We start from the raw sequence: 27,561 nt of genomic DNA on the forward strand, positions 1-27,561 counted from the left end.
GTTCCAAAATGACTTTTTGTGCAAAAAAGTGTATTGAATTTGGGCATCTTGAGCTGAATCAGAGTAAATCAGATGAATGAGGTTGAGGTTCACAACATGTTGCCATACAAATGGTTCTTACAAATGGCTTTATGATCTTATAGATTTGGGTTCTACATCCAAAGTTATCCCATTCCCCTCCATTCTGTTTCATCCTGTGCAACTCTTATCCATGCCCTCCTGGAAGTCCTTTACAAGAGATCTACCTAATGCGATTGGTATCTTTCTCCAGTTTTCTTCATGTTACATGTAATAAATGGAGCACATGTGTTGACCATTGACTATTTTTTGCTTTCAACACATATTAGAAATAACTATGTCAAGAGATTGAATAAAATATATAAACTACACTATAGCTGGAATACTGGGGTTTGAATCTAGTTTGACTAGAGAGACATTATCAGAAATTATTTCTTAGAATATGCTGCCAAGAGAAAATTATTATAGCTAGAGAAACATCTCTAGCTATATTGGATGTGCTTATTTTATAGTATACTATACAAAATGTAGTATGCTCTTCTGTGATCAAGAAGTATTTATTGGCTTAAAATGTTATATCTGAAAGGAAATAATCATATGCATGTACATATATGTATATATGCATATAGAGATGTGAATATATGTGTATATGTATGTATATACAAGCATATATATATATTGCAATGACCTTGAAGAGAAATAGATTCTAAGAAATAACTAGATAGCATGATTTTATAAAGAACGAATATTTTCAAAATCATCTAATACCCTCCTATGTCAAGGTGACAGTTATGATTGAGGAGTGAAGACTAGATATATTATAGCTTAAATTTATCAAGACATTTATTTCAGTCTTGTATAACACACTCATCAATAGAATGGGAAAATGTACCATATTCAAGTTCATATATAGGTGAAAGGTCATTATAAAAAAGTTACTAGCAGTGGTTCAAAATTTATACTAAAGCAGAAAATACGTGTTCACCACACTTTAGGTTATATATAAATTTCCAGAGTGATGAAAAAACTAGTTAGATAGGATGATATACAACTTTATGTAGAAACTTTTCTGGAGATTTTAAAGGAGATTAAACTATCTATATCTTCAAAGGGCAATTAAAGTGTTATCCCAATGAAGGAAAATAATGTATGGTCTCTGGGGGTGGGGAACTCTGGATTTGGGGATAGAAGACCATGGTTAAAATCTCTGCTCTCTCTTACTACTGTATGACCTTGGAAAAGTCATTTAAATTCTATAAGCCTCAGCATCCTTAAAATGAGAAATTTTAAACAGATGACCTCTGAGGTCCTTCTGGCTCTAAATCTATGATCTTACAATATACTAAAATACCACTTAGGAGCTTGTTTTGGTCTAAGAATTTATGATTGCAAATGAGAAAACAACTTTCAAAAACCTATTATCACTTGTGTAGTCGACGTCTGAAGTGAGGAACAACTAATGAATTAATAAATTATACATGAGTTTTAACTTCTATTTCTAATGCCAATAGTCTGTTTAACTAATGTCTTTTGATTTGACAGAGCTATTAGAAAATGAAAATATATTTGCTGAGCTTGCTTCTATGATATTAGCCATAAGGACTGTGAAATTTGAGCCCACTTATAAAATGCAAATATATTTTCATTTATGATTTAATTAAATTCAATTGAAATTCACTTCAGTAAAAGAGAACTGGATTTGGACTCAAAAGACCAAGATTTAAGTTATAGCTTTGCTGTTTACTAGCTAAATGATCTTGGGCAAGTTACTTACTAAGCCTAAGTTTTTGCATCTGCTAAATGGGAATAATACTTGTGCTGCCTATCTCGTATAGATGAGGCTTAAATGAAATGCCTATGAAATTCTGTTATTAAGCATTAAGCATGACATAAATATGAACTATTTTTATTATTTTCTCATTTACTGTGTGTAAAGTTAAATTTCTGGGACCAGTTCATTGTTCATATAAAGTATTTGTCCAAGAAATATGTCCATGAAGGGATGGAGAAGCTTTATGTCTTACTGATTTAAATGCATATTATTCTGGACAATAAATATTCTTTATCCACTCGGCTTTTGTGTGTGTATAACTTTCTTGAGTTGTTATAGATTTCATTTAGGAAGCTGTGCAATGGCATGAAGTTTTGATGCAATTATCATAATGTGAGGTACAAAGAGGAGCATCTCTGGAGGACTACCTGCCACAGAAAATCCTTGTTTGATTTGAAGTCTACACTGGACAGCCAAGTGTAGACTTTTGGCCTGCATATATTTCCTTTTGATGCAATCAGAGGATTGCCAAACAAGACTATCTGTGTTTTTATTTCTTTCAAGGAATCTGATATGATTTATCATATGCATAAAATATAGGACCAAGGAGATGAATGACTGGAAAATAAGGAATGTCACTCATGTAGAAAGAGTGAAGGGTGCCAGAGGGATACCTGTATGTTTCAGTGGTATCCTCACAATATAAAGAGATAGAAAGGAAGGTTTGTAATATACTCTATGGATTTCTCTCATCCCCAATGCTTTATTGAAGGCATATCTGGAGGGATGAAAAGGCATGAATGGGTTATGATCTTCACAATTAGGGGTACTAGCCTTAGTAATTATACTACAGATCTACTGGAGTAAATAGAGTCCCTGGGCTTTGAGTTACAGGTCCTCTGTTTAATAAATGGGTTCAGCACAGTCTTCTGTCCATTTTCTCCCAGATACCCTGCTTTTGGAACATTATGTCTTCTTCCCTCAGGAAACTCATCATTGGGAAATCTCATATTGCAATATTAAATCTGCTTGATACTCACTCTCTGGCTGGAGGGCAGAGCCATGAGATCCAGGGTTATTAAATAAGAAAGGGGCTTTGCACAATCTTTTTATAATTTCTTACTGGCTACCCTGCTATTGGTCTCCTTTAGACTTCTTTTTCTTTTTTGCTTTTTGGAGGGAAATTGGGGTTAAGTGACTTGCCCAAGGTCACATGGCTAGTAAGTGTTAAGTGTCTGAGGTCAGATTTGAACTCAGGTCCTCCTGACTCCAGGTCTGGTGCTCTGTTCACTGAACCACCTAGTCACCCTCCTTTAGACTTCCTTAACATGTGCCAACACACACTGCATATCTCAGTCTCCTTCCCCACCCCCATTTTTAGTTTCCTTTTGCGTGTGGTCTTCCCTTATTAGATTGTAAGCTTCTTGAGGCTAGGGTCAGTATTTTTTTTTAAAAACTTGTATTTGTATAGACAGATGCTAGCACAGTGCTTGGCACAAAGTAGGTGCTTAATAAATGCTTACTGACTGATTAGCAAAGTGAAGCATGTGTAAAGCATCATGGTAGGGGATGAGAGAAAATACATGGCTCGGAACCATCATCAAAATGCTGATAAGTCAGTTCTAGTAAATATATGGCTGACATAATTTAAATAACTATAAAATGTAGTATTTAACCGAGGTGAGCTAGGTCACCTAGAGAGCAGGATGTAGTCATATCTGTTAGAAAGTGTAGGACATCAGTATCCTCTCAACTCTTGCATACTGCTCTTTCTGTATAGTGCCTTTTGACTACTCACAATAATTTCTAGCAGTCCATCTTCCTCACCCTGCCCCCCCATCCCATGTTTCAGAGAGCATGGATGGTTTTTGGCAGGACTGCTTAGACCGGGGGCGGTTTTTTTGTTTATAAATAGAAAATAAACTCTATGGTGTAGTTAATAGGAGGTTTTCTATTTTTTGAAGATGTTATTGCTGTTAATGACTTGACAAGTTCTTTTAACTTTCACCTCCAATTAAAGGTACATTTCTGTTTTCCTACTTGTGTCTACAAAATTACTGAATGACCAAAACCTTCCCCTGTAGTTTGCTCAGTTTGTCTATCTCTGTCTTTCCAGATATTTCCTTTTATAGCACAAAAGTTGTTTATGCTACAAGAGAAGTTAAAATGAAGTCTCCCTTTTCAATCTGATTAAATGGGGACTGTTATAGCCAAAACTTTGAATCTTGGTAGATAACAATTTGCCTGACAGAATTAGGGACCAAGTGAAATAAATAATGATCAAGTAGTGAAATAGAAGACATAACAGAAAGGAATAAGGGAGAATTAAGCAGGAAAAGAAATAATTGCAGTACATTTTATGAAGGCATAAAAATAAAGTAAACAAAGTTTTTCACATATAGTGTTAGGCTTATTGCTAGACTGGCAAAAGTAGTGGATGAATACACATTGAAAATATTATTTTTATTATTTTAATAATTTGTGCAGGATCTGAAATCTGTTAGCCAGAAACATTTGCCAGCTGGTGTCATTGTGGAGCAACCATGGTAGGATACAGGCACACATTCTTTTCCTTTCTACTTAGACAAGATTCAATTTTAGAAGGTTTATATTGCTTTTACCTTAACTTGGAATTTGCTCTTGCAAGGGAGGGAGTCTGTTTATTACAATGATATTAGAACTCTGATCAGAGTTCAGAGGCCATTCCACAGCTATGAGAGTAAGACCACAACTGTGACTGATTGCTTTAGCTATATAAGCAAAGGAAAAAAAAAAACAAATTGCTTGAGTAATTACCTTAATTAAGCATGTAATTTCTTTAATTTTGTGCTTTATTTCAATTGTCCAGACCTGCTCTAGCCCATTACAATTCCATTGCATACTCATACTGATGTAAGGAAAGCAAAATGCAGAAAAAGCATCATTTTAATTTGCCAATGCCTTAATATTTTGGGAGGCAATACAGCTCGTTATATTTGGCCTAGTCAAATTTTTTTCTGTCCATCTATCCCCAAAATCTCATCTCCTAAGTATTGATTGCATTTGCCTTTTGAAAATGAATTAGTATTAGTTAGTATTATTATTAGCTAATAATAGTAGTATTGTTGTTATATTATCAATAATAGTTTTATTAGTAATTGTGTTATAGCATTAGTACTAATTTAGTAGTAGGGACAGTATTAATATAGTATTAATAATAATAATTATTATTAGTGTTAGTATTAATACTAGCTTTTCTTTATTTGTAGGCCAGCATTGGGACATGGCTAATCAACAAGAACAAATACTTTAGAACCTGATTGCTTCCTTATTTTTGTGAGTCCATTGGCTGAACCACTAAAGCAAAAAGGGGCTATTTTAAAGTTGTACTGCTGCTTCTTTGTCTCTTCCTGTCTTTTGACTCAAATAGCTGCAGGAGTTGAGTGGTCAGGAAGTAAGGGCCTCTTCTGCTCCTTGCTAAGTGAACACTGAATTTTTTAGAACAAAGGGTAAAATTTGTTTTAAGGTGTTAACTTAGAGCAATACAGTAGTGTGGATTCCAGGAGTGGATCTACAATATGTGTAGCTCAATGTGTGATCTGATGCAAACCATCAAATTTCTTTCTATTTGTTTCTTTAACTCTGCAATGTGACCCTTAAGGGGGGAGTTAGTGGGATGTAGTGTGAAGAACACCAGTTTAGGAATCAGACAACCTGAGTTAGATATGCTATTGATTTCCTTACGAACAAAGGACAATCTCTGCACCCCATTTTCTTCAGTTAAATGAAGAGGAGCCTTTGGACTCTAACATTTTATGAGTCTCCCAATACTTGCCCTTTCTATGTCCCAAGTTAATTGTGAGAGGACAATCCAAAGATTTGGAAAAGTTTTGTGCTCTCTATATTATTACTAAAGACAGCATTATTACCAAAGACAACATTAAAAATACAATTTCTCCATTCTGAATTTTGCCTTTTTATATGCTAAGTGGGTTTCTATGGCCTTGATTATCTTTTTTAAACCTACTGTAGTATAAAATGATAAAAATTTTTCAACCAGGTGATATAGAAGTTTGCATTATTTTTATCTGAAGCAAAGACGTGATTAACAATATGTGCTTAGGAAATGCTATTGTGTTTCAATGAGTTTTTGTTATATCAGTTTCTTGCTTTGGAGTATACTACAATGTGATTAACAGGATTTTATAGATAAATGAGAAAAAATATGGAAGCAAACAAGATATTAGGAAGTAAGGGGTAATTCATCTTGCCAAATACCTTTGCTACTAGTATTGGTTGAGAGTCTGGGGCGGTTTTATAGTTGTCCATATATTTGAAGATACAGAAGGGAGAACAGGGCACCAGAGCTTTTATGTGATAGGTCACATCCAACTAGGAAAATGAATAAACTTAATTTCAATCAAAGCTTACTTTAAGAGTACCCTGAAAGATTTCTATTCTTGCCACAGTACTAAAAGACATATATTATGAAATAATTATGAAAGACAATTTTCTTATGACAAAACAAGGGTATGGAGATTAATATGACATAATAGGCACAAGTGAGGATTATAAATGCAGCTTGTGCTGTGGTAGCTCCTGGATCTTAAATAAGTCAGGTAGCTTCTTATGATGATGTGAGGTTGCATGTAGATAGGAGGCTGGTTGAATGGGAGGACATGGAGCATATTTCTCATTCCTCATGACATTAAAAACCATGCTCTATTTAGACTTTAAAGTCAGAATAAGGAGTGTGAATGTAGAGGAAAGGGGAGTCCAATTCAATGAGAGTGTATTTTGTCCAATTTTGATGATGTGTATCATAGTAAATGCTTAAGTCCATAAGCATTCATTAATTGTGTGCTTTGTACAATAAATCCCTTGTCCTAGGCTATGGAGAAATATAGATACATAAGACATGGCTCCTGGTCTGGAATATAGGTGACAAGACACATACTATTATAGGAATAAAGATATGACCAATTTGTAAGATAACTTAAACGGTAGCTCCTGAAATTACCTCACTGGTCAGATAAGTAAACTAAGAACCAGATAAGTTAATTGACTTGCCCAAAGTGACAGAGCCTAGCAAGTGGTAGAGCTTAGCATGGAACCCAGATTCACTGATTCTCCAAATACAAAAGCTTGATAAAAAAGAATTAATGAAGTCAGAACTTAAGTGAAAATAAAACAAAAGTTAAATATTTATCCTCAATTGTTTTCTAAGATTTTTTAAAAATAGGACTTCAACAACATCTTAGTACTAATATATATATAGTACTAACATGTATTTGAAACTAGAATTTAAGTTGCTTGAAGAAAAGAATGCTGTCTTATAGAGTATTTATCCCTAATCATAGCACAGTACCTTTGCACGTAGTACCTACTTAGGAAAAAAATGTTTTTGGTTGAATAAATATTTAGGCAGACTGAATTAAGTGACCAATGATAACCCTTCCAGTTCTAAAGCTTCTAAGATACTAAGTCCTATTGTAGGTGCTGGATATACCAGAATAAAAGACAGGTTGTAGTTTGTGAAAAACAGATTAAGATTTTAAAATCGAAGTAAGATTTTCTTTGTGGGCAGGTAGCCAAATTCTAGAGATGAAAAGAAAAAAAAATAGTCTCTGGTAAGTTTCCATTGCGGAAAAGAGGCCAGCCAACACCTGGACTGATAGCGAGTGTGCAGTCTCCTCTACTGGGAGTCTACTGCAAACAAGTCATGCTGGTGGGTGCTTAGGTATCGGATTCTTCAAATAAAACTAGTCAGGTTTGTGTCTGTGCTCACAGCAGAAGGAAGCTGCATATTTAAGACGTCTTAAATTAATGGTCCTAACACTTGCGAAAGATTCCTTCCCAGTTTACCTCCTTAATCTTCACACCCCTTTCCAGTGTCCAGCTGACAGAATTCTCACCTACCCATATTCCATACTCTCAGGGAGTAGCTAAAAAACCAAGAGACTTGGACTCCTCCCCTGGAAACTCCTCTAGGGCCGGGGAATGGTTTGGCGCATGCTCCGTACCTTGGGCAGGTTTTTGCTGCGGGTAGGAGGACTCCTTGTCACACCGGCTGGTGGGTAGCGGTGGTGCCAGTCTTTCGCGAGCGCGCGCGCGCGCCTCTGTATCTGGCTGACAGACCTGAAGCAGCAGTGGGACTTCTCCGAAGAGGCGGTGCACTGACTCGCCTGAGGCTCCTTTCTCTCTCTGCTCCCCCTGGCTCATCTGCAAACTTGCAGGGGGGGGGGGGGGGGGCGGGGCTGGCAGCTAAAAGCCAGCCAGCACGCAGCTGGGCGCTCTCCTTGCCCCAAGGCTTCCCAGAGTGGGAGGGTGCCTGGGTGGTGGTGGTGGGTAGAGCAGGGGCTAGGGCGGGCGGGGCATTGTGAGGGGCCAGGGGCCGAAGCTCCTCCTCCTGTTTCCTGGTACCCATGCTCCTTCTGAAGAAGATGAAGCCTCTGGGTGTGGGTCGAAGCACTGGTTTTCAGTTACCAGAGGGGAAGGTTGAGGACTCGAGAGCAGCTAGTAAGTGCTTAGGAGCCCGCGGCAGTCTGGCTCCCTGAGGCGCGTTTCTGGTCTGAGAGACGCTTGACAGCTCTCTCCTTCTCTGGCTAGCCGCAGGACTAACGGATCTAGGAGTCCAGGGGGAGAGTAGAGGGAGAGTATCTTTTGAGCTCCGGAACTGTCTTCGCGCAGCCGCCGCCCCTTAGTGCCGGGTACGGGCACCTCATCTTCGCCCTCCTCCTTCTCTTTCTCCTCCGCAGTAGCGGTGGGCTAGGGGAGCCAGGTTCGCTTTTCCACCTTCCCTTAGCCCCGCGGGAGCCAGCAGCAGCAAGCCGCCAGAGTGCCGGAGTGCAGCCAGCCAGCCAGACGCCTTTGCGGAGGGTCCCGCCTGCCTGGCCACAGGGGGATGGAGGTGCGGCGGGCTCCGAGCCGCAGCCCGGAGTCCAAACTTCAGCGCGGGCTTTCAGTGGAGCAGCTGCCGCCGCCCCCCCCACCGCCGCCGCTTCGCCTTCTGGCCTGAGAGCAGGACCATGGATGAGAGGTTCAACAAGTGGCTGCTCACGCCTGTGCTCACGCTCCTATTCCTGATCATCATGTACCAGTACGTGTCCCCCACCTGCACTAGTTCCTGCACCAACTTCGGGGACAAGTTCCGCGCTGGGGAGTCGGGCCAGGCTGCAGCCGCCCCAGCGGGTCCTCAAGAGGACCAGCCGCAACCCCCGCCCCGGGACCAGCAAGCTGAGATTTCCAGGGCACCGGCGGCACAGCTCTCTGGGTCAGTGCAGGAGGCAGAGGAAGAATTCGAGGAGTTGGAAGAGGAGGAGGAAGAGCAGGACCGAGAGTCCCCGGACAACGGCTCTCTGCCCAAATTTGTGCCCCGCTTCAACTTCTCGGTGAAGGACCTGACTCGTTTCGTGGATTTCAACATCAAAGGGCGGGACGTGATCGTCTTCTTGCACATCCAGAAAACCGGGGGCACGACCTTCGGGCGGCACCTAGTGAAGAATATCCGCCTGGAGCAGCCCTGTAGCTGCAAGCCTGGCCAGAAAAAATGCACCTGCCACCGACCGGGCAAAAAGGAGACGTGGCTCTTTTCGCGCTTCTCCACGGGCTGGAGCTGTGGGCTGCACGCCGACTGGACAGAGCTCACCAACTGTGTGCCGGCCATCATGGAGAAGAAGGACTGCCCCCGAAACCACAGCCGCACCAGGTACGGTCATTCTCTTTCGGACACTTTTTTTCTTCCTGACACTATGATTATCACCCTCCTTCCCTTACCTCTTATTTCTCAGACACAGGGCAATTCCTCTCCAGCGCGTGTGCTGGACCAAAGTACTACTCTTGGGCTTGGGGGTAGTGGAAGGAGGTAAAAAAAGAACCTCTGTCTGATCCTCTGGTCTTGAACTCACTCCTTACCCCATCCTCTCCCTCCCCCATATTTAAAGAAATTTAGAAAGACTGGGTATATATGTATTGCTTGTGGGCCTCTTGGTTCAAAGGTGAAGGGTTAGATCCAGGGGAAAGTTATATCTTATGCATAATCTTCCAAATTAGTTAAGAAAGCAAATAAATGAATGAGAGTTGTGTGCGTGGAAAATATAGAGTGGGCAAACTGCTCCTCAGATACGCTAATAGCCTCCATGCTGGATGTCCCAGGTGAAAAAAAGAAAGAAAATACTTCTACTATAAGCAACGCTCAGCCATTGTAGCACGGCCGGCTTGATGTTCTTTCAGAAGAGAAATTAAAACCCTTGCTCTTCCTTGACAGACGCAGAGGGTTGATCTGGTCCAAGCTATTCAGCATCTAGTGTTTTGAACTCAAGATGTTGCCTCTTAGCAGGACTCTTTACGTTTGTTTATGCGTATCTTGAACAAATATTTATTGAGCATCTACTCTGTTCCTGACAATGTGCTAGCTGGCTCCTGGGACATGAATGTGTAACACTGTCCTTTTCTTCCAGTGTAGAAGTGATTAATGTTTTTAAAAAGTATAGTTGGGAATTAGGAAACCTTTACATTTGAATAACCAATGAAAACACTTATTCTGTTGCCATTCTTTAAGAAGGGCATGGGCAAAGATTTTGGGTGGATACTTTTACCAGCTATTACAATTTTAATACTGTTCTCAACCCTATTCCTTATCTTAAAAAATGAAATATTTAAACAGTGTTTTAACACCGTTTCTAGAAATTTTGTGGTCAAGAACTAGAAATTAAAAAGCTCATTCTTAGTTGGTTTATGGTAGATGGTTCCTCCCCACCCCCAGCCCATTTGACACTTACAGTAGCTATCTGGAAGCTACCCAGATTTAGGAATTCAGCACCACTGGAGCATCTAATTCTACCTCATTCCTCTGAGAATGAACATAATTTCATTATGGGAATTTTACCGTGGTGGTTTTTCAAGGACCTTTGTTTCTCCTATTTAAAAATAGGCTTCTGTCAGAATAAGAAATGACTTGAAATTTGAAATGAAGGTCATAGTATTGTGACTACCTCTTGCTTAGTGCATTTATTAAATCTTTTTACAAAGATTTGTGGTTATATATGGTATTAGATGGTCACACTCATCCTTTCAAACTTTGCTTCTCAATAAATGGCTAATTCAGAACATAATATATTTATACTCTGTTGTCCAAGTCAGTAATACACTTTTTTGGAGAGTTCCTTGCCACTTATCTTCCTTTGACCTTTGTCCTCTTAATATAGTACTCTTTAAAGTTTTCAGAACTAATCTTGGGTTAAACCAAAATTTTTGTTTGTCTCTCTCTTTTCAACAGTGCATTATACAGTACTCAAACATAGGGGCCTTTGACATAATCCATTTTAACTGATTCATTTTGGAGAGCAAAAAAGAGAACCTGCTTTAAGTTAAGTGACATATCTAAGGCCACATGGGTAGTAAGTAGAATAGCAAGCATTCAAATCCAGGCCCAATTCTCTTTCCACTGTACAATGCTAGGACAAGAAGAAATTTCCAACAGAGATGGAAATTTTGACTTACCTGTGAAATGATGCTGAATGCTAGAAGTAGTAAATGCTATATAGCTAACTGAACTCACTACAAATAGCAGTCTTCCTTCTGCACAAACCCTCCATTTCTATATTTATTGGCTGAGATTTTCACATATGTGACAAAATATTCCCAACACATGCTTTCTATTGAGCAAACTATTTTTTGTGTGTGTGTGCCAGCTATTCACAATTAATATATTCTACATTGAATTTCAGGTTATTAGGCACTGATCACCTTGTTCTAGCTTTCCCTTTGTTTTCTGATCTTTATAGTGTTATTTTTCTGTCCCACTTTTTATGGTGCCCTGGAGTATTTCCATTTCTTTCTTATTTAGGTACTGTGGGAAAAATAGTTCTGTTTTATTTGAGAAGCACTGTATTAAGGGACTAGGGGAGAGTAGGTGATGAGGTGATAGCAGGAGCTGAAAATTGTGACTGTCCAGAGTAGCAGAGATATAATTATTTGCCAGTCCTTACTGGTTCGTAATTTTCTATGATCTACTGGATTACCCTCAATAACGGAAAATGCACAATCATCTACAATAGAAAATGACAGATTATATGTTTCTATGTGGGGAGCAAGATAATTATTTTTACTTGAAGAACTGGACTGGCCTGAGGCAAAATAATAAATTAAAGTTATTCTTCAGATACCCCCTTCTGTATTTCTTTCTTCTCCCCATCTAAGAATACCCCATATTTTTCCAACTATTCCCCCATTTAACCTCCTTATAGGAAGGGATCTGGTGAAGTCATTCACACCAAGGTTTAAGTGATTGATACTTCCCTATTATTCCTCCCATGTATACATGGCCTTTTAACAGGCTTTAAAATATTAAATGTGGAACTTAAGATATGATTCAGGGGATTAGGGAGTTATTTGATAAGGAGGGAGAGGGCAAGAATGTTTTCCCAGTGCTCCTGGAAGCATACTATATAGAAGATTGCCTATTGTCATAAGAACAGCCTTAATGAACAGTCAGGGTAGTAGTAAGAATAGCTGAGAAGAATAGTTATTATGTTTGCCTTTCCTTTGAGGTCAGGAAAACCTATTGTATACCTTAAACCCCACAGATATGTGAGCTAAAGAGACCTGGAGGGGGAGGAGAATGGGGAGTATAGTTGGGATGAGTAAAGCTAGTCCTGCAGGGTATCATGGGGAATTTCCTATTAGTGGGACCCTAAAAATAGCTATTGATCATATTAAACATCAATACCTGGAGTGGGGGAGAAATATCATCTTGGCATTTGCTTTCACAAATGAGACAAATGTTCCAGTTTTTCCTGACCTACTGTACTGGGAATCAACTGGATAGAAATGGTGGGGAAATTAGCCTGTGAATATGGTGAGAGGGAGAATGAAGCTCAAGTACTGACTGGCCACAGCTGTATATAGACCTTAATTATCTAGACCAATTAGTATGGAGGTAACTAGAATTTAACTGCTCTATATTTTCTTCTTTATCCCATTACTATTGTTTCCCCATTTCCAATATTTTTGCTCTTTTATCCCATTGCTGTTGATTTCTATCCATCATTTAAAAAAAATTATTTGTTAAATTGGGAACTCCTTGAACTCAGGGACTGTTTCTGTCTTTCTTCATGTCCCCATCATTTAATATATTGCTTGGCACATAATAGGTACTAAATACATGCTTGCTGACTTGACTTGGTTGGAGTATCTATTACTTTGAATATTTTCCTTGTGCTCTCATATTGCATTTTTTATCTCCTTCAGCTGGACAAGGATATTTCAGTCATTTCTTTTCTTTGATTGTATGTCCCATTTGGCATTTTGGGGACTTGCTTGCTTTGATTTATGTGTGAAGCCATCTATATTATGCAGCCCTTTCTCTTTTAATTTTTGGTATTTGTTTTCCCTTAGTTCTTTTGTAAATATCTGGGTCTTAAATTCCTTTTTTTCTCTTTTTAAATTGTATGTTTGTATTAATTTGTTAATAAATGCTACAAAGGTAGCCTTACTGTTTCTCCTTTTTCTTTCTTTTTTTTTTTTTTGGTAATTATTCCTTGCTATATTTTCTGCATTTCTATTTTTACTTTTACTTCAGTTTTTGACCCATGATGTTTAATTAAATTTTGCAGCACAGTTTTGCTCTTTAGGTAGGGCCTAGTCTCCTTTGTCACCTAAATTAGGGAAATGGTAGTTACAGTTTGGCCCCTGGGCTATTGTTCCACACAGTCTGTCTTAGTGTTAATCTTTCATTTTGAAAGCATGCATGGGAGGCTCTTTTTCAGAACAGAGATGATAACCAGCTGAAATAGAAGGTTCCTTTCTTTGAAGATATCAGGGAATTTATTTATTATAAAATCTCATTTTAATTCCCTGCTTTTGTTTTGTCTTGTTTCAATGATTGTAGAATTTTCAACTGAAACAGACCTTGTAGATCATCTAATTCAACCTGCAACTTTTATAGATGAAAAACTGAGGGTCTAAGAGGTTAAATACAGCTATGAAGTAGCAGAGTTGGGCTTTTTAATAATAACATACTTACAGAGTAATTTAAAGTTTGTAAAGCATTTTGCATATATCATCTCATTCAAACAATATAGCAACTTATTGAGGCAAGTATTATCAGTTATATATATTTATATATACAGATATTAACAGTCATATATACTGATATATGGTACATACTGATACATATCAATATATGATAATACCAATACATGTCTCTATCTATCTATCTATCTATCTATCTATCTATCTATCTATCTATCTATCAGTATATATAATAATACTGCTAATATCTGCCTCAATGAATTGCTATATGGTTCAAGTGAGATTTTAAATACATTTATATATATATATATATATTTATATTTTGCTTGTAATTTCTTTTCCCTACAGTGGGAAATGTAATAGATAAATGGAAGAACCATTCAGGATTTGCCAAGGCATAAAGTTGTTAGGTAATTTTGACTCTAGAGAAAGAGTCAATAGAGGAAAAATTAAGTCATGATTTCATAGGATCAGGATTCTGTCAGTTATTATGAGTTTTGCATATGAGGTACTTAATAAATGTTTGTTGCATTGAATAACATCAATTCAATTACAGCCTTGGGAACTAATTATTTCTTGGAGAGAACCAGTCAATCAATATATTTTTCATAAACAGTATTTTCCAAAGTATTCTGTGGGCTCCTTCAATGTGAATAGGGATTCTCTATCCATATTTCACTATTGGCAGTATTTTTTAATTGTGAGCCAGAAAAGGAGTAGGAAAAGCCTGGTAGATATCTCATTGAGTCTTAGGGATGATGTTGTAGAGAAAGTAGCATCCTCACTCTATGGAAAATATTTCCTATTGTTGACCCTTATTATCTCACTTCATGAAATCATTTGACAGTCTTACAACAATCTTGTGAGGTAGTCAGGGCAAGGTATTGTTATCACCATCTTACAATTAAGGAAAATGATGCTCTAAGAAGTTAAATGACTTCACTAAGGTTGCATGGCCAGTAAATGACTGTGCCACATTTTCTGATTTCTTTGCTAGGGTTCTGTCCATTGTAATCCCCTGACCATTTGTGATGTCAAACATAGGATCATAGAAATGATGGGCTCGAAAAAGTCTTCAGAAATTCCATTATCCCTCTGCCTCTAGGTCTGCCTAACCTATTCTAGACATATGAGTATCTTTTCCCATTTTGAAAATGCTGTAAGAATGGAATAAACTATGTGTTTGTCTTCCAAGGACAGGGATAATGCTTTCTGTGGTGGTTTATTGATACAGTGTTAGGGGCTTTTGTGGTTATATAGTAAATGTTAATGAACGAATAAGCCTTCTCAAAGATGATTTTTTACTTTGAGGAGTTCTGACTTAGAAAATTATTCATTCAAAGCACAATTCCAGATCAAATTCTAACTGGTCCTTTGGGTAGAGACTCTGTTAGTCCTGGGTCAGATCCTTAGCAAAGGTAGCTTTTCAGAGTACCCTTGGGTAAAGAAGAATTCTGGTTACTATTTCACTGAAAGACTCCTTTCTCTTTGTTAAAGAGATTGCTTTTCTACAGAAGGAAGTAGTTTTCAAGCTGTTGCTACATTCTTATCTAAGCTTCTGTGTTTCATAAATCTTTGAATTGAGGAACAAGAGGCTACTAAGAAGAAATCAGGCCAGACTAACTTTTCCTTGTCTGGTTTGATAGGCTGATAGATCAAGTGTTATTATCATGTATTCTAATGGCTATGCCTCCAAGAAATAGATCTGATAAGCATGCATTCTATTTTTATCCAAATAATTCATAAAATTGGCATTCTTATGGCATTGTTGTTTAGCTCTAGATTTGTCTAGCTTACACTATCATCCAGCAAGATACTTTACAAACTCTTCCAGGAAATTCTTATAGATAAGATGAAGATATATAGCCTGGCTGATAGTATATTTAATTGAAGTCACACTTCCTTAAGCAACAGTTCTGAATACACACACACACACACACACACACACACACACACGCACATACACACACACATACTGAAATCAATATGTAGACAGAAATCAACATAAAGAAATGTCCCTAGTAATATGATAAAGGGTTTTTTTTTTACTTATTACTGATTTTATCCATGACTTGGGTGGAGACATTCATTCATGCCACAAGCATTTTTTGAAAACTTTCTTTATGCCAAGAACTGTGCTAGATTCCAGGGATACAAGGACAAAATGAAGCCTTCAAGTAGCTTATATTCTATGGGGTGGGGAGAAGTAGAGGAGAAAGAAACACGTATACAAAGATTATATATGAAATAGAAACAAAATAGAAAACCTACAAGGAAGCAAAGAAAGCTGAGTAGCTTTGAAAACAATGTGTAGTGCTTATTATATGGATTTTCTTGAAATGGAAATTTTTCATTTTATGTTGAATTCTCTCTTATGTTCTGCTGTGTACATGACATGTTCTTTTTTAAAGTTTAAAATGAATAACATTTTTTTTTTTACCAAAAAACACCAAAATAGATACAAAGTAATTATGTTGGTGAGAGGATACTAGCAATTATGATGGTCAGTATAGGCTTCCTATAGGAAGTATTTTGAAGGAATCTAAGGAGTCTTTAAGGCAGAGTTAGGAGAGACTAAATATCAAGGACAACTTGTGCAGAAAGAAAGATGCAAAAGTAGGAGATCCAATCCTGTATTGGGGAACAACAAACAGGTCAGTTTGGCTAGAAGGCAGAATTCATGAAAGAGACACGTGTAATAAGCCTTCAAAAGGAAAGCTTGACAAGAGCTTTAAAAGTCAAATAGAAAAGTTTATATTTATCCTGGAGGCAAGAGGGAAGTATAAGACCTTTTTGGGCAGAGGAGTGACAGAAGTCATACTTATCAAATCTATTTGCAAAAGAGACAGGGATAACAATAACAATGATATGCTTGCTTTAACATTTAGAAAGTAATTTATATTATATTATCTGATCATCACAACACCTTATGACCTACATTTTACAGATGATTCAACTGAGGTTTGGAGAGGTTAAATGACTTGCCAGGATCACATTGCTAATGAATGGCTGAGGCCGGATTCAAACTCAGGTATTACTGATGCTAAGTCCAGTATTCCATCTTATATTCTAACTAGATGACTCCTGTGATTTCATTAGTATAGGAAACTCTTGGGAGAGGAAATGCCATCTATGCAAGTTGTACTTTCTCTGCAGTTAGTGACTAGATCACTGAGAGGTAAGTTTCTTTCCTAGTATCACACAGTATAGCTAATATAAAAATGACAAAACAAGATTCAGAATTCTAGAGAAAAACCAATAAAACAATATTTAACAGTGATAAATATAAAACTTTTTATTTAAGGTTCAAAAATAAATTATACATTTATACATATGTGTTTATATATAATTATATGTTTATGTATATATTTATAGCTATAGAGAAACATATCTAAACTTTATTCTGGTCTTTGGGGGATTTAGGGGAAGGGAAAAAAAGAACAAAGTAAAAAAGTGCACAGCAGTGAACAAAAGAAAACTCACAAGGAAATCAAGAAAAATGGACAATTCTCAGCATAATGAGTATTATTTATCATATAGGCTTTCTTAAAATGAAAATTTATTGTTACATATTTTGTATCCTCTCGTGCTGCTATGCACACCATAAGCTTTTTTCCTTTTCAACTTTGAGCAGCTAGGTGGTGCAGTGAATAGAGCACTGGCCCTATAGTAAGGAGGACCTGAGTTCAAATCCAGCCCCAGACACTTGACATACTTACTAGCTAGCTGTGTCACCTTGGGCAAATCACTTAACACCAATTGCCTTGCCTTTCCCCCTCCAAAAAATTATACAAAAAAGATGGTGAGACAACAGCAGTTCATATGAGAAAAATCTCAGAGGTTGTAATATAGTGCAATGTATCTGGATGAAAAGCTATTACACTCATCTGTTACATTAGTAAAATGACATTATCTAACCCAAGGTATGTAAATCTCTGTCCTTCAGACCACACATCTGGTATTTTATTAAGTTCTGAGTACCTCATTTTCATAGTGACAATGATAATGTGCACCTTGTCTGAAAGAAGGAAATAATGATGGTGATATAGAGAAGATAGTTGAAGGGAGTGAAGATTTTTATCTTGAAGATGACTATAAATTATGAAGAAGTACCTTAAGGTCCATATATTATTTTTGAAGCCATTATTCAATTTAGAGAGATGGCAAATCTCCTAAGACTCCTTATTTGATCTGATTTTATTTTTAAAATTTATCATTTATTTTTTAACATCATTAAAAAATTAAATTCTAAATTCTTACACACCCTCCCCTGCCCATTAAGAAGGCAAGAAATATGATATCAATTATACATGAGAAATCATGCAGGGGCGGCTAGGTGGTGCAGTGAGTAAAGCTCTGGCCCCAGAGTCAGGAGGACCCGAATTCAGTTCCGTCCTCAGACACTTAATACCCACACAAAAAAACTAGCCGTGTAACCTTGGGCAAGTTACTTAACCCCAATTGCCCTCCAAAAGGCAAAAAAAAAATCCTGCAAAACATATTTCCATGTTAGCAATGTTGCAAAAAGAACAAGAAGAATAAAGTGAAAAATTATGCTTCAGTCTTCATCAAACTCCATCAGTTCTTTCTCTGAATGTGGATAGTATTTTTCATGCTAAGTCCTTTGATATTGTTTTGAATCATTGTATTGCTGAAAATAGCAAAGTCATTCACAGATGATCAGCATAAAATATTACTGTTAATATGTAAAATGTTCTCCTGGTTCTGCCCATTTCATTTTGCATCAGTTCATACAACACTTTCCATTTATTTTCTGAAACCATACTACTCATCATTTCTTGTAGCACAATAGTATTCCATTAAAATCATATGTTATAGCTTGTTCAACCATTCTACAATTGGTGGGTATTTCCTCAATTTTCAATTCTTTGCCACCACAAAAAGAGCTACCATAAATATTTTTGTATATATAGGTTCTTTTTCTTTGATTTTTTGGAGGATATGGAGGTAGTAGAGGTATTGCTGAGTCAAAGGATATGCAGTTTTATAGACTTTTGGCCTTAGTTCCAAATGATTGGATCTCTCCAGAATGATTGGATCAGTTTACAACTCCACCACTACTGCATTAATGTCCTTATTTTTCCACATCCACACCAACATTTGCCATTTTCCTTTTTCTGTCATATTTACCAATCAGAAAGATGTCAGGTGGTATCTCAGAATTTTAATTCACATTTCTCTAATCAGTAGTTATTTAGAGCATTTTTATATGACTATAGAGAGTTTATCTATGTTCCCATGGACCTTTATTGAATGTAATTTTTATTGTGCTTTGGTCTGAAAAGGATGCTTTTCTTCATTTGCTTGTGAAGTTTTTTTTTTCACATGGTCAATGTTTGTGAAGGTGTCATGTACAGCAAAGAAAAGGCATACTTCTTTTTTTTTCAATTTAATATTTTCCAGAAGTATATCATATCAATTTTTCTAAAATTCTATTCTCCTTCCTTCCAAAATACCCTTTTCCATTTGGCAAATTCAACTTTTTGAGGAATTCTTCCATGGATTTTTGTGCCTCATTTTACAAATTGGTCAATTCTGTTTTTCAAGGTGTTATTTTCTTCATTTTTTTCATCTATTACCAAGTTGTTGACTTCTTTTCATAATTTTCTTCCATCACTCTCATCCCCCCATTTTACTCCATCTTTCTTATTTGATTTTTAAAATCATTTTTGAGCTCTTCTAGGAATTCTTGTTGGACTTGTGTCAAATTCACATTTATCTTTGAGGCCTTGCTTGTAGACATTTTTACTTTGATGTCTTTTTCTGAGTTTGTGTCTTGATCTTCTCTCTCACAATAGTAACTTTTAATGGTCAAGTTATTTTCTTGTTGTTTGTTCATTTTTATTGTCTATTTCTATGATTTGAACTTTAAAGTTGGGCTCTGTATCTGGGGGGTAAGGGGCACTGCTCCAAGCTTCAGGTTTTTCATGCTTCTGTTTTCAGAGCTGCTTTTGGGGGTCTGTGAGTTTTCAGTGCTTTCAAGGGAGCATGATCCAAGGAGAGTGTGGTCACTGCTTTCCTGCTCTGTACTCTGGTCTTTACCAAGGAAAGTGTATTGTACCCCTGCAGCTGCAAGTGCTGTCATTCTTCTTGGCCCTGGAGCTGTGACCAGGTTCCTTGCTCCCTTGTGAGTGACCACAAGCACTCTTCTCCAATCCAGAAGTATGACAAGGATCCCTACTCCCCTGTAACCTCAAGTGCTATCATTCCTCTTGGCCCTGAAACTGTGAACAGGGCCCCTGTGCCCCTGCTCTCCTGCTCTCCTGCAGCTGCAAGTGCTAGTGCTCTTCTTCAAGCTGGAACTACAACCCATGACTGCATATAGGCAATCCAGTGTCAGCAAAAGGTCCTGTGTGATTTCTTTCTCACTAGTTTTCCGACTCCCTTAATGTCTCTGCTTTCAGAACTCTGGAAGCCGCTGCTGCCTGGCTGTAGCTCCCTTCATGGCCTGTTGTTGGTGTTGCCACAGTGTCTGCTGTGTTCTGGGTCAGCTCCAACCTCAGGGTCACAGATTTCTCCCCCCACCTACTGTTTTTCTGGGTTGCGAAAATGTCTTATCTCTGCCTTTTGTTGGCTCTGCCACTCCAGAATGCAATTTGAGACATTATTTTAAAGTTGTTTGGAGGGGAATGATGGGTGAGTTTGCTGAATTGCAGCCTAAACTCTGCAATCTTGGCTCCCTATTATTTGATTTTAGACTCTGAGCCTGAAACTTCTGTAGCTTTAGGTAGGTGAAATATTTGTGCCTTGTGCTGGCTGTTCATGTTCAAATTTCTTTTTTGGAGGGAGGAAGGCAAGGCAATTGGGGTTAAGTGACTTGCCCAAGATCACACAGCTAGTAAGTGTGTCATGTGTCTGAGGCTAGACTTGAACTCAGGTTCTTCTGATTCCATGGCACCATCTAGCTGCCCCTGCATGTTCAAATTTTTAAGCTTTCTAATTTTCGTGGACATTTAACAGAAACAATACCGTGTTTCCCCAATAATAAGACCTATCCCGAAATAAGCCCTCCCCTTACTGTGCAAGATTCCTCTAAAATAAGCCCTCCCCCGAAAATAAGCCCTATTGAGATTGCTACTGTAGTGAAGGTGATCCCATGCGCTACACGCTACATTACCGTCCCCCCCAGTGAAATGCACGCCGCGCTCCGAGCTGCATCCAATCAGAGCTGCAGCAGTGAGCACGTCATCCTGTTCTTCCCCAGTGATTTGCTTATTGAATAAAGATACATTTTTTGGTTCACATTTACCTGTTTATTAAAATTGCTGTCAATGTTCATTAAAATAAGCCCTCCCCTGAAAATAAGCCTGCTGGTGTTTTTCTGTCCAAAAAATTTAATAAGACAGTGTCTTATTATCGGGGAAACACGGTAGTACATTATTTAGCTTTTTATACTTTTCCATTAAATTCAGCTCAATGGAAATATCTGGAAAAATGATTTAAATGGTAATTATTAATTTTAAATCTGAGGCAAGGTAGAATATGGAGTAGAATTTTTCAAGCATTGAGATAGAAACTGATAAATCTCTAACTAACAGAACCATTAGGTATCACTGGCTATCTAGACTTTAGGTTTATGTTACCTTTACTTTTAATGTACAGTGCTTCTGGTTGTTAAAATGATCCAGATAGTTTACTTCTGGAGATTTGTTTATGGAAATTAATCGATTGCCCTAGTCACTTTTTTGTGGTTGTGAGCTGTACGTTGCCAACTCTCTATTGTCAGTCAGTCAACTAGTACTTATCAGGTATCCTCTATATGCCAAGCACTGTGATAAGCACTGAGAATACAGAGAAAAACCTGCTCTCAAGGAGCTTATAATCGAATAAGGGAGACAACTTGAAAACAACTATGCAAAAGCAAGTTATATATAGGAGAAATTGGAGATAGTCAACAGAGGGAACATGTTTGCATTAAGAGTGAAAATATGAACAAGAATGGGGGAGAAACAGGGCTGCTAGGTGGTGCAGTGAATAGAGCACCAGCCCTAAACTCAGGAAGGCCTGAGTTCAAGTCCAGCCTCAGAAACTTAACACTTACTAACCATGTGTCCTAGAACAAGGCACTTAACCCCAATTGCCCTGCCTTTTCCCCTCCAAAAAGCAACAAACAACAACAAAAAACCAAACCCCCCAAATACCTGAGTTTACTTACTAGCTATGTACTTACTAGTTACGTGATCCTGAGCAATTAATTTTACCTTGAAGGAAGAAGACATTTTGTTTTTATCTTGCGTGTAGTATGTGCTTAGTACATGCTTGTTAATTGGTTGAATGAATGAATGAGAGCTGGTAATAGGATCCCTCCCTTTTGCCTGGGCTTGACTCTCACCAGGAGCTAGTTCTATTTAAAGAAAGTGAGCTACCATGCTAATCTTAAGAAAAGTTTCTGTTATTTGTTATGACAGACTATGTTTCTTGATTCATTGTTTCCAAAGTCAGAAACAGAAAATACGGTAAAAAGATCATTTCATATAATTTATCTTTCACCTGTAAAAGTAGACTGGAGTATGACTATAAAAGGTTTTAAACACTAAGTTGAGAAGTTTGTATTTTATCATAAAGGCTATGGGAAGTCATAAAAGTTGTTTTTTTAATCAGAGTAGTGATGTTATCAGAGATGAGCTTTAGGAAGATTATGTTGTCAGCTGTTCAGAGGATGAATTTGAGAGAGGAGAAGTGAACAAGTTAAGCTCTTTTTGGATCTCAATTCTATTATTGAGCATATTAGATATTCCTCCTAGTTTCATGTCATCCATAAGTTTCATAAACATACTGTCTATACTTTTATCTATTGATTGAAATTGTCAAAATAGGGCCAAGCTAAGAGCTCTAGTGCATTCCACTAGAGATTTTCCTCTAGGTCAGGGATTCCTACTTTAAGGTTCAGTGGTTATATGGATAAATTTCAGAGGGTCTCTAAAATTTCACTAAACCCTTACTAAAGTTTAGAATTTCTTTTAATTATTAATCAAAACAATTATTCTGTAAAGGAGTCCATGGGTCTCACAATTAGATGCCAAAGGGCTCCATGACACAAAAACATTTATTAATCATTGTCCTAGGTTAATATCAATCCATGGATCACTAATATTTGGGTTCAGTTGTTTAATCAGTTCTAAATTAGTGTACTATTATTCATCTCATTATCTTTTCATTTTATTGACAAAGAAATTGTGAGAGACTTTGTAAAATGTTTTACATTTACAAATGTAAAATGTTTTACATTTACAAATTTGCTTTACAAATCCAAAATGCTCTATGTCATTCCCTAATATAACTTAATTGTGACACTCTTACTAAAGAAATGAGATTAGCCTGGCACAACTTGTTCTTATTGGACTTATGCTGACTTTTAGTGAATTCTGCTTCCTTTTCTAAGTTCTCAGTATCATCTCTGTATAAATACCTTCTATATTTCCCCCCAGAAATCTAAGTTAAGCTTACAGTTTCAGCAATCTATTTTATAAAGAAATGCAAGCCTAAATTTTAGGCAAGATGTTTTACTTTTTTATTCCAAAGATGTTTCCAGAAAAACTAAGTCAACCAATAAACCTAAATCTCCAATTTTGAAATCAAGGCACAAGTGCCCTGGTTGACAGAATAGTCTGGTTGACACGTCTGCTACATAGAAACTATAATTTTATTAACAAGAATACTTTAAATACAAGACTCCTTTTAGTGATTTCTCATAACAGTAGATCTCTTTTTCCTGTATGCTTCCATGCTGTTACCCCATATTGCTTTTTGGTAACTTAAATATCTTTATATTACAAAGATTGCAAAAGGCATTTTTTCTTTTCCTTCTCTTAAGAACAAAATGGGAAAATAGGCTGACAGTTCAAGACAATGTAGGAACAGGCATCAGGGTAAGTAGGTGGTAGTTGAAGTAGAACCATGGCTAGTTATTAGGTTAATTGATATCAGTGAGGACATGGGTTGCTGGTACTAGAGCTCTTTAAAAAAGGAGGGCAAAGCTCAAGGTAGGCAGGAGTCATAGATCTGACAGAGAGGGTTCAGAACCCTGGAGAGCTCCTCAGGAGAAGCATAGCTCTTTATTCTTAGAGAAATAGGCTTACTCAGTTCTGTCCTTAAGCTGGAAATCCCTCATTGTTATGTTAGTGCTGGAACTAGATGCTATGGGACTAGAACTATAACCCCATGTTATCAAGAGTTTGATCTCTGCACCCACATCCCCTTAAATGTCCAAAAACTGATGTCACTTCACCATCACAAATTGACTTAGCTCCACTCTAGGCTCTAGTACCAAGTCCAACCCTATGAAGGGGAAATAAAAGGATCTTTGACCTCACATCTGCTTTGCTATTGCTTCCACTCTGACCTTGAAACTTGGTACTAAGTAATTGGGATAGTACCTTATTCTATATGACTAAGTCCTACCTTGTACCCTAGTTCACTGTCTTATTCTATATATTTCTGTATGGGTACCCTACCTAGTGGCTTAGTTGTCCCTAAACCTCAGGTCTGTTGGCTGATCTACTGTCTGTTTCCATATCTCCCAAAGAAAACCAATTTCCTTCTTGGTTTTTATCCTCTTGCCTACTGACAGATCCATCTCCACCTACTCCCACCATGATTCTGCCTGCCTGCCAGAACATCTTCTGCTAGCAATTAATCTTTACCTTTCTAACTTTGATTGTGAGCCTGCTTAGACACACAGCCAAATTCTCCTGACATCCGACAAATTTCATACTTACCCATGACTAGGACCATCCTAAATCTGTTATCCTTATTAGCATATTGATATAGTTTGTGGGTTCTGGGCATTCTTGGCCTGTCCTATCTCATTTTCACCTAATAACCAACATAGGGATATCCTTGTAAGAGTAGTTGGCTTATATTGGAATATCATGAGGGTGTCCATGTTCCCAGGGAGTTCAGAAGATTTTTCAGATGAAATAATTCTTTTTTTCCTTTGAATGTCTTTTTCTTTAGGAAAACTATCTTTTTCAGGGAAAGGAACCTAAACTTTTCCTTACTATCTCCTTCATTTAAGATACCCTATTATTCCTTTTCTCCCCATTGATTGAGAGCAGAATTCTTAATATGTGGAAATGGATATTTCCAAATTCTTTTCTTCACATGTCCTTTTGTTTTGAAGAAGAAGCTAATGAAGCCAGTTTATACTATATATATTGAAGTTTCCCATGTATTACCATGAAGCTTTTCTACTGATCCATGTAGAGTACATAATAATGGAAGTAACATTAAGTCAGAAGGAATCACTAAATAACCATTATATTATATTCAAATGTGTTTACAATATCCATATAAAATGTAATATAAAATAATTTCTTAAAAATTAGTATGGACCAAATGGAAGCTATTATGGAATTAATTAAGATATTATAAAACTGATCCAGAAGAATGAAAAATATAAGATAATGTGAAGTATCTAATTGGGAAAATAATTGACCTGGAAAATAAGTTCAGGAGAGATAATTTAGAAATTATTGGACTACCTGAAAGCCATGACAAAAAAAATAACCTAGACATCATGATTCAAGAAATTATCAAGGAAAACTGCCCTGAAATTCTAGAATCAGAGATTTCCTCTTGAAAAAGATCCCAAGAAGAAAAATTCCTAGAAATATTGTAGACAAATTCCAGAGTTCCCAGGTGAAGGTGAAAATATTATAAGTAGTCAGGAAGAAACAATTTGAGTATTGTGAAAACACAATCAGAATAACACAAGATCTAGCAGGTTCTACATTAAGAGATCTATGGGCTTGAAATATGATATTCCAGAGATCAGAGGAGCTAGAATTAAAACCAAGAATCACCTACCTAGCAAAACTGAGTATAATTACTTCAGGTGAAAAATGTAAATTCAATGAAATAGAGTGCTTTCAAGTGTTCTTGATGAAAAGATCAGAGCTGAACAGAAAATTTGTCTTTCAAATAGAAGAATCAAGAGAAGTATGAAAAGGTAAACAAGAAAGAGAAATCATAAGAAATTTATTAGAGTTGAACTGTTTACATTCATTCCTACATGGAAATATTTGTAACTCATGAGACTTTTCTCAGTATTAGGATAGTTGAAGGGAACACACACACACACACACACACACACACACACACACACACGAGGGGGGGTGCACAGGAAGAATTGAATATGAAGGGATGATGACTAAAAAATACAATTTAGGGATAAGAAAGGAATATATTGAGATAAGGAGAAAGGAAGAGATAGAATAGGTTAAATTATCTCATATAAAAGAGGAAAGACAAAACTGTTACAATGGAGGGGAAGAGCAGGGAGGTGAAAGAGAATGAGTCAATCTTAACTGGATTTGGGTTAATGAGGGAATAACATACCCACTTAATTAGGTATCTTAGCCTACAGGAAAGTAGAGGGGAAGGGGATGAGAGGGGGGATGATAGAAGGGAGAGCAGATTGAGGAAGGGAATAGTTAGAAGCAAACCCTTTTGAAAATGGACAGGATCAAAGGAGAAAGTAGAATAAATTGGGGGGAGCGCAATAGGATGGAGGGAAATATAGTTAGTCTTTCACAATATGACTACTATGGAAGTGTTTTGCATAACTACACATGTATAACCTATATTGGATTGCTGGTTTTGTCAATGGGGGTAGGTGAGGAAGGAAGAAGGAAGAGAATCTGAAACTCAAAGTTTTAAAAACAAATGTGAAAAAATTGTTTTTAGATACAACCGGTAAATAAGATATATAGGCAATGGGATATAGAAATCCATCTTGCCCTACAAGAAAGTAAGGAGGAAGAGGGTAAGGGGGGATGGAGGGGATAAAAGGGAAGGAAAACTGGGGCAAAGGGTAATCAGTATGCATGCCATCTTGGGGTGGGGGTAGGGGAGAGATAGGGAGAAAATTTTGAACTCAAAATCTTGTGGAAAGGAATGTTGAAAACAATAAATAAATAAATTCTGAAAAAAGAAATATAATGAGCCCACAAATCACAATAGGGGATTTTTCCTAAGGTTAGCAAGGTATTTGCCTTTCATGAGAAGAGCTATGTATGCTCTAGGGTGAATTTAGCCCAAACAAAAGGAAGTCATATAGTACCAAATCATAGTGATAGTAAGCTATAAGTAAATTTACAGAAAGTTCTGAATAAGCTAAAAGCTATGTCTTTTTAAAAATTACTTTATTCTTAGAAGGATATTTCACGTTCCCTATAGTCACTGAATTTTCTGATATAAGTTGCTATTTACTTTAGGCAACTTAACAAGTGACCATTTGATGACTTAAGTCATTGATTATTAATTAGTAATATTAATACTGAAACAAATTCTTTAGTTTTTGGGGGTCATCTTTTAGAAGTGGGGTACCAAGTCATTCACCCTGTTTTTTTGTCTTCTGGGACATGTATGTCAAGTTCTGGAATTGATAGCAGGAATTATGAATACTACTATTACTATTCACACCACTACATAAAACTTGGAGTTGGCCTAAAACTTTAAGGTTTGCAAACTCTTCATGTCTTATGTTTGCACATCAATCTGATGAACTATAGTTATTTTTATTTCTGTTTTATTTATAAGAAAACTGATGCTCAAATAATTAAGTTCATTGCTTGTGGTCAAAGTGAGAAATGCAAGAAACAGTATTTTAACTAAGGGATTTCTTGACTCTAGTCGTAGTATCTTTTCTTTTATCGCATTCTAATACTTGTCTAAAATTGAGAAACATTTCAAGGTTCCTCTTCCAAAAATATCCCACCAATTAGAAACTCACTAGG

General features: G+C 37.1%; 1 protein-coding gene across 1 annotated transcript in view; it reads left to right on the forward strand.

Annotated features, from left to right (window-relative positions):
• Positions 1–8,182: 8,182 nt before the first annotated feature.
• Positions 8,183–27,561, forward strand: part of LOC138145692 (heparan-sulfate 6-O-sulfotransferase 3-like) — a 140,175-nt gene continuing 120,796 nt past the window's right edge. Inside the window, exon 1 of the mRNA XM_069067356.1 lies at positions 8,183–9,476. Within this exon, the coding sequence (XP_068923457.1) occupies positions 8,797–9,476 (680 nt within the window). The 5' untranslated portion in view covers positions 8,183–8,796. The remainder of the gene's footprint in view (positions 9,477–27,561) is intronic.

The sequence above is a fragment of the Petaurus breviceps genome, unplaced genomic scaffold (genome assembly GCF_028583685.1).
Source record: "Petaurus breviceps papuanus isolate PSGF00001 unplaced genomic scaffold, PetGlider_PUasm1.0 90743, whole genome shotgun sequence".
In the NCBI taxonomy this organism is placed as follows: Eukaryota; Metazoa; Chordata; class Mammalia; order Diprotodontia; family Petauridae; genus Petaurus; species Petaurus breviceps.